The 8041-nt window shown below is 38.8% G+C and overlaps 1 protein-coding gene across 1 annotated transcript in view; it reads right to left on the bottom strand.

Moving 5' to 3' along the window:
* Positions 1 to 3673: 3673 nt before the first annotated feature.
* Positions 3674 to 8041, bottom strand: part of SHCBP1 (SHC binding and spindle associated 1) — a 33530-nt gene continuing 29162 nt past the window's right edge. The window contains exons 11-13 of the mRNA XM_073307761.2: positions 7658 to 7744; positions 7146 to 7287; positions 3674 to 5749 (exon numbers count right to left, since the gene is read on the bottom strand). Coding sequence (XP_073163862.1) covers positions 5427 to 5749; positions 7146 to 7287; positions 7658 to 7744 — 552 coding nt within the window. The 3' untranslated portion in view covers positions 3674 to 5426. The remainder of the gene's footprint in view (positions 5750 to 7145; positions 7288 to 7657; positions 7745 to 8041) is intronic.

Below are 8041 nucleotides of genomic sequence, written 5' to 3'. Positions count from 1 at the left end.
AAAGGCAATCCCTGCCCCCAAAGAACTAAGTATAAGATAACAGGTGAATGTAGAAAGATGGGGAAGCATGAAGAAACAAGCAGATGCTATGGGATAGCAGGAAAGGCAGTGGTCTCAGCAAACCACCAGCCCAAAAGAGGCTCCTCCTTTTTGAAGGATTTGTCCCTTCAAAGCACAACTGTGGCTTTAGGTGATAACTTCTAAATTGGGAGGCAGAGGATAAAATTCTTTTTAAAAGAGCTTGTGTTTCATTTTCTGGGCAAGTGAGCATCCAGTAATCATAGGTCTTAAAAATACAGTTAAGGAGAGCTTGCTGGGTCTTTGGCTAGTGTAGGTCCCTGGCCTCTCCCACATGACTCCATTCCTCTTTAAATTCCTTGTAATGGTTAATTACCTGGTTTGGAATCTGATATCACATCAATTCATATCAGCTCCCTCTCCCTGGTGCCTTTTAGGGGTACAGCACGAACTAGAGCACAATCTTTTCTTTCTTGGCTTAAAGTATGGTGGAGCAGAATTATCCCCAGCAAAATACTGTCACAGGTTTGGACACATACATTTTACATCCATTGAAAGAGTTACAGAAACTGACCCAATGTTCTAAACTAGGAAAATCCTGCTCTGTAATATGGAATTACAGTGTCCATTTTAAACAAAGCAGGTATCCAAAAGAAGAAGTGACAATTGGAGTTAGAAGGACACTCTTTTGAAACACACATTAGCCTGAGCACATAGATTGAGGAGGCAATTCTTTGTTAACCTTTGTTAGCCCATTCGTGGGGAAGAGCTAAATGAAATGTATGCTGCACATTTAATACAGATGCTATGATGAAAAGCCAAAATGCTCATTTACCTTTTGCATCTCAAAACAGGATTTGTTTCACTGACAATCGTATTAAGATATAAGCACAAAACCAGGAGTAATTCCTTTCATTAATTTCAATGTTACCTATGGAAATCAGAATAAAATTATATTTTAGCAGCGTTGACACAAAAATAATGAGATAGTTAGTGCTGCAAAAATTAAAACCTTATTTCATAAATAGTTAATGTGATTAAAATCTATTTCCCAAGCCTGCAAATAACTGAGTATCCCACAAGGATACTAGACCCAAAACAGACCCACAGATTTACTGAGACTGTAGTTTACATATATGTGGAGCCCTACAATAGTCCTGGGTGATAAAGTTAAGCAGGTTGGTGCCAAGAAATTTTTGCAGACAAAATATCACCTACAAAGCAGACTGTGAATTAAAGGCCAGCTAACAGTATTTTATTAAGTACATTTGACTTAACAGAATCATTTACTTACACCTGCAGTGTTTTGTGTGTACCATGAAAAAGTGAGGTAGGATTCCAATTCGCACTGTTATAATTTATTAGTCTGATTGGATTCATTTTTAAAAATAGTTCTGAAATTCCACACATTCTTTATACTCTAATAAAAGTTCATCTGAGTACTGAGCTGCACGACTAATAGTTTCTCAAGGGCTGAGTACATAAAGATTCTCCTTAAATGTAAATACGTTTTGTCCTAGACTAAGATGCAGAGGTTTTGAGCTGCATCTTGTTTTTCTACAGTGGCTGAGCGGGAATTTTGTATGTATTCAAGTTTCTTGCCACTCTGTACTCTCATTTTCTCCTTTAAAAATTGAATCTACTCACACCATTTTCATTCATCTGCAAGCTGCTCATTGAAATCAAATCCAGGTTTAGTAGAAGGAAGTGGCTTACGGACATGTCCTCCATAGTTTCCTTTATAGGACCAGCTTAGCCCTTTAGATGGGCAGTAGGATACTATCTCATATGGCCCCCTATACCATACTATTGGAGTCTCACACTCTTTAAATGTATTTATCCTCACCACCCCTCTGAGGAAAGGAAATGCATTATCTCCCTTTACAGGTGGGGAACTGAAACACAATCAGGAGATCTGGGCTCAACTCCTGACTAACAAGAACTTTGACAAGCAACCTCAGACAGTTACTTAATCCGTCTCTGCCTTGGTTTCCCAGGTGTACAGGATACTTCAATTCTCCCAGTCTATGGGTCTTTAGATTTTAAATTCATCAGGGCAGTGACTATCTCCTACCAAATGTATGTACAGAACCTTGCCTAAGAAACATTAGGGGCTCCAGGGAAGTGATTGCTACGCTGGCCAGGGAAACTCCCGAGAACAGTGCTTGTTAAGGGTGCTAGTGTCTAGTTTGTGTACATACTGCCTAACCATGCCAAATACCCCCATACAAAACCACTTTGACTCGGCAAAGCTTGGAGACTGTTTATTGCACCATCAGTCCCTGTCTACAAAGGCCAAGGCCTAACAGGATTTATGTTTAAATATGGTCCACAAAAGCCTGTTGAGGTAGTATTGTGCACCTGCTCTTGCTCAACCCCTTTAAAGGATTGCAGTGAATAGGGGGGCAGGGCAGAGCAAGGGTTACTGAAAATGTTTTCTGGCCTGGCTGGCAAAATGGCTAAAGCCAATCCTGTACCCCACCCTAAGCACACAACTAAATGATCCTTGTGTAAGAAGAGGTAAAATCAAGGAAGGAGGAAAGGCATACACACTGGGGGGATGGCCACATCAACTACAGTCAACAAGCCAAAGGCTGGAGGTTCCTAGGTTTACGTTAAATGTTGCTACCTCTTTACTAGAGTAAAGTTTTCAAGGGTGCTGGGTTCACCTAACTCTGCTCCCTTTGAAATTAATGGGAGTTGAGTGAGGCTAAGACTGAGCTTTTAAAAATCCACCAGAAAACATCTTGTGCCTGGATCAAACAAGGGAGAGCAGCCCTCCAAAGATTTACTTTTTTGGCAGCAAGATGCCATCACACTGCTGTTCAGCGGTGTCAGCAAGAGTACTGGGGAGGCAGATTCTAAACTGGGATGCAAAAAGATAAGACACTATAAAGCTGTGAGAATATGTTCCTATACCACATATGTCTCACTCTCTCCTTCTCCATCTTATAGGGACCTCATTTAGAGAGACGAATTTAGAAGCCAGTGGCAAACTGCACAGCTTGGTTAGTCAACACATACACAAGCAATTGTTCTGGCCCCAGTGAAAAGTTCTCACTTCCTCCTGTTTAAGCATACCTACCTCACAGAAAGCAATCTGTGAATGGAGGGCTACCAAAGGTAAAATGAAGAGGCTTTCATGTTTCTTGGGCAGACACATGTATGGACTGATAGAGACGACTGAACTCTGATGAGCAAACCAGGTTCTATAGGTCAGACAGTCTGTATCCATGGACTATTTAGTGCTTTGAGCTACACAGATGCTAAATAGCAACCCACCATTTTACACTTTAGTTTCTGTAACAGGCAAAAAGGACAAAAGTCTTCTGACTCAAATGGCAATACTACGCTTTCCCATTTTCTCTCACTACACATATGGACCTCCATTGGATCAACTCTGGTCTCTGGCATCCAAAAAGCAACTGAGTAGTAAAGCAAGCATGTTAAGAGAATATGGTTTTAGTAGTTTACCTCCATACCCATTTAAAAAAGTAAAAAAAAAAGAGGCAAGATGTCAGACATTAAATAGCTTTAAAGTGAACCGTAGGAGAGAAATACCACCTCTAAACCAGCAAATTTGAAGACAGATGAGGGGGGGAAAAAACCACAGATCTACAGCCTTTTTGTGCCAATTTTTAATTAGGAATACAGATTAGAAATTAGACATAGAACCTGATATGTGCATAAACCTCCATGAAGAGTAAAATGGTCTGTGTGACATGCATTATTTAGAGATAGACTACTGAGTCCCAGAGTTAAAATATACCAGATATATGTACCCTATATATAATCAAACCAGATATATAATCTTAGGCCATGACAAAATTTCCATATATTTGTTGACTAGCAGAAATGCAAGGTTCTGTGCTTAATGAATTAAGATAACTGGAGTGAAATTGGGATCTGTGTGGCATTTAATTCTCTAACAATCAATGGAAATTAAATATTCATTTGTGTGTCTTAAGTGGAAAAGCATGCAAAAGGTGGGATAGGAAAGCAGGGAACAGCAATAAGCAGTAAGCATTAAGCAGAATTAAGATATTTAATCACCACTTGACTGAGGTTGGAGTGAAGAGTGTTAAATAGTCAAACCCACATCAATTTTTCAACAAGCTATGCATTTCATTTATTGTTTTACATTGTGTTAAGCTATCTTCTGAAGTTTTCTGCAGCGTAACATTGAAAATACTTTATCATCCCTTTATCAGCAAGCTGTGTTATTTTACACCTTACAGGACTTTCAGGTCCTCACTCTCCCTGCTAGTATTCCCTTACACACATTCTAAATTACAAAAAAAGCAAATCTGTAGATCTTAAAGGACAACAGGATGAAGAAAGTTAATAAGCTATTACACCAGAAAGATGCTCTAGCAGTTATGGGACTAAAGTCTCACTCACGCAGTCAGTGCAAGTTTTTCTTCAAGTTAGGACCAAGTAAGAACTTGGGAGCTGACCCTTTGTCTTCCATTCACCTTGTGGAGCACAGAGGTGAATGCCTGGTGGGATTAGATCTGATACGCTTTGCCTTTGTTTTATTGATAAAAATTCCCATGGGCTGGAGAAAAAAATTCCAGTTGAGAACTACATTTCTGATAATATTCCATTCCTTCTAAGAGTATGGTCTGATGTCACAAGTAACATGTTTTATTACTTAAAAAGCATTGTGTTAACATCTAAAAATATGACAAATACGAACATGTTACTTTAATTCCTTTTCATTTGGAAATTGTTGCAATTCAAAACACTACTATGGCTAAAGAAAAGGGTACACTGATATTTTTAGCACTAGGCAGTACAAGTTACGTGCACACACACATTGCTTTGAGCAATACCATCTTTTCAGATGTTCAATAGATTTCCTAATAAATCCGGCAACTATAATACTGGTAACCCCCAATTTCTTAACAATAAATAAGTGATTGAGTAATACCCTAATTATAAAAAAGCCTTTATTAACATACAAATGAAGTACTATGCCAGTATTACATGGAAGTCAGAACCACTTCAGGCACAGTTAAGAAATAGCATGGAGGGAGCTATATGGTTGCAGCTGTTGTCCACCCTCCCCTCTGGTGCCTAGGTCTTTTTAAAAAGTGTTTTATATTTAGTAGCTAAATAAATACTATAATAAAAGTGAAGTACATGGCTGGTAAAGGAAAAGCTTGTGGATCAGCACTGTCCATAAAGGTTTCCACGTTGGAGTTCTGTTTTCTACATTTGCTGCAAGGAAGCAACCTCACATGTGCAACATGCACACTGTTAAAAAGAATAAATATTCTTGAATTTCATCACATTCTAGCAACATAATGGAAGGCAGATGAGTCAGATAAACTTCTCTGAAAGTAGCAGTGAACATAACAACTTGTGCAAATCGCCTACCCTAATGGCATTTCAAGTCAGGACAGTCAAAAGAGGAACGTGCCAAAACTTCCTTTCCCATTTCGTTTGAACTGATTGCCCACGATAGAAACAAACATTTCCTGAGACATTAAGTTGTCATCAGCCTCTGTGATTCCCAGTTCACTCAGCCTTTTCTTGTGCATCTGGCTCTTCTTTACAGAGGTAGCAACAAGTTCATTTGCAATTTCATAATTGCCTGCAGTTTGTTCAGAAATCTCAGCTCTCTCATGAAGCTCCAATTCACCTGTTGCACATTCATGTAGCTCTTCATGTCCCAAATCTTCTACATTGTCTGTCCCACCGTTTGACTGGATAGTCTGTATATTTCCTAAATCCGAAAACAGTGATGAGGTTATTACAGACTGTGCAGATGCCTGGAGGAGCTGAACTAATTAAAGTGTCAGATTCGGAATACTTTGAAATTTAGGGGTTTTCTTTAAGTCTTATTAAACAATGAAAATATTCCCCATATTGCAATAACTTTCAAGTATTACATAGTTCAGCTACATCAGCTCTTGTCAATAGGAGCTAATTCTTCCAATGCAAACACAAAGGTACAGTACATATAGCACAAAGAACAAAGTCAGGTGGCAACTGAGATATCCAATGACAATCCAGCATGAAGAGTTAAAATGCAAGAAGAAGTTTTCAAGGTGATTGCCACTGGAAACAGCAAAGTGGCAATGAATATTTTATGAAAAGTTCAGAGAAAAAATTCATCAGTTTCCTCCTACCACCCCTTTGGGATGCAATTTTAATGATAGCCCCATATATTCCAAGTATACGAGTGTGATGCTTAAGAAAGAATCTGGAGACTTAAATAAATTACTCAGAGACAGTCAAGTATTTGAGAGAGAGACAGCTGAGTGGGGATAAGATATTGCAACTGAGAGCTTAGTATCTTTTTTGGAAATAAGACATGGAAAGTACAGTTGTCAAGTGATATTTATGGTGGGGAACAACTACACTGGGAGGAATAAGCTAGATCCAACAAGTCTCATTTCTGCTGCATGGTGGAACAGGAGAGCAGAAAATTAATATGGGTAGCAAAGGGTCGTGGGAGGAATATGCCCACTTTCTCCCTGACAACATGCCATTTTGTGTGTGTGACCAAGTAATTAGTTCCAGTCCTGTAGGATCTGCATAGTGGAGCAGACAGGTCCAGTAGGCAAGAATCAACTGGAAAGCTCCTTTTCCTCACTGAATAGCTACACTCCATTTAAGATGGACTCAGACACACTAAACGAGTGGCTGGGTCAGAGGGGAGACAAATGGAAAGCCTCAAGGACAACTAGCATGGAACAGAGATTAAAACTCCTTTTATTGCAGAAAGTGTCATATTTTAAATGGCTAAGTAGTCAGGATGTTCTGAAAGACCATCATGCCAGCTGCCCGATACTGGCTTCCAGTGCGCAGAATAAGTTTTTACAAATGCTTTGATATTATTGGATAAAAAAGTGAAATTGAAGTACAAGTAATTACACACATGCAACCTGCAGCTACTCCTAAACATTCCTTCGCAGCAGCTGTGATCTGGGAAATCTCAGTCCTCTGATAATTATAGGGAAGTCAGACCTAGATTTATATTTTTTTCTCCTTATTAGAAAGTTTAAGACTTTCTTTCTGCCAAGTTATATGATGTGCATTTTCTAAATATTTTACAGAAACCATAGATTCACCACTACATTTAGACTCCTATTAAGTCACTAGAGTTAAAAAAATACCTTCTGAATTTTTGATAGCAATGTCTTTTACATCAGAGGAAACGGTAGATTTAACCAGGACGACTCCATACCCGTCATTATTATGGATCACATTGTTCACCATGGTGATCTTGGGAATGTCATAATGCTCATCTAAGAAATCCTATAGCGGAAGACAAATGGAAAAAAAGATTTACATAACCAATTCTCAGAAAGGGAATTTCAACCTAGCTAGAATGTCTTCTCTAAAAATGAAGATAATACAAAATAACTTCATCTATTTGTATATTTAAGGGACATAAATATAGTCACCATTTTCCTTGTTGCAGCCATGAAGTAGGACTATTTTGCTATAATAGACAAAAATTTAAATCCACTGCTTTCAATGTTATCATACCTTGTCTTTCAAATAAGTTAAAATAAAAAAAGTAGTGACATCATGAGATAACTAACTAGAATAGTTACTGGTAGGTACCAATCTGAATAGGTATGATCTTGATAACTGATCAGAGCACGTTCCATCTGGAACTCACTTTTATGAGGATTCCCTCCTTGCAGTGGTGTACGCCATTGCCCAGCAGGGTACATGTGCTACCTGGGTATATTTCCACACCAGCACCCTGTAAATTAAAGAGACATATCACAAATGAGTCAGCAAGTTCCCAGTGTAACCCATTACCCCAAAATGGATCTTTGTCTCTACCCAGTGGCTACATGATAAGAGTCTTCTATTTCTTCCTGTTCTTGGCTTAGTAAACTAAGTCAGGTAGGAGATGCTCATGGTTCAATCCCCACTGGCAATGCTGCTACCACACCACAACAGTTCTGTTGGGATGAGATTGCATGACACATGCACAGAGATGTATTTTCTCTTGAATACACCACACCAGTCCTAGGAAATCCAGTGATTTTTTTGT

This window comes from Lepidochelys kempii, chromosome 12 (assembly GCF_965140285.1).
Source record: "Lepidochelys kempii isolate rLepKem1 chromosome 12, rLepKem1.hap1, whole genome shotgun sequence".
NCBI lineage: Eukaryota > Metazoa > Chordata > Testudines > Cheloniidae > Lepidochelys > Lepidochelys kempii.
This window is presented reverse-complemented; position numbering and strand designations above follow the sequence as displayed.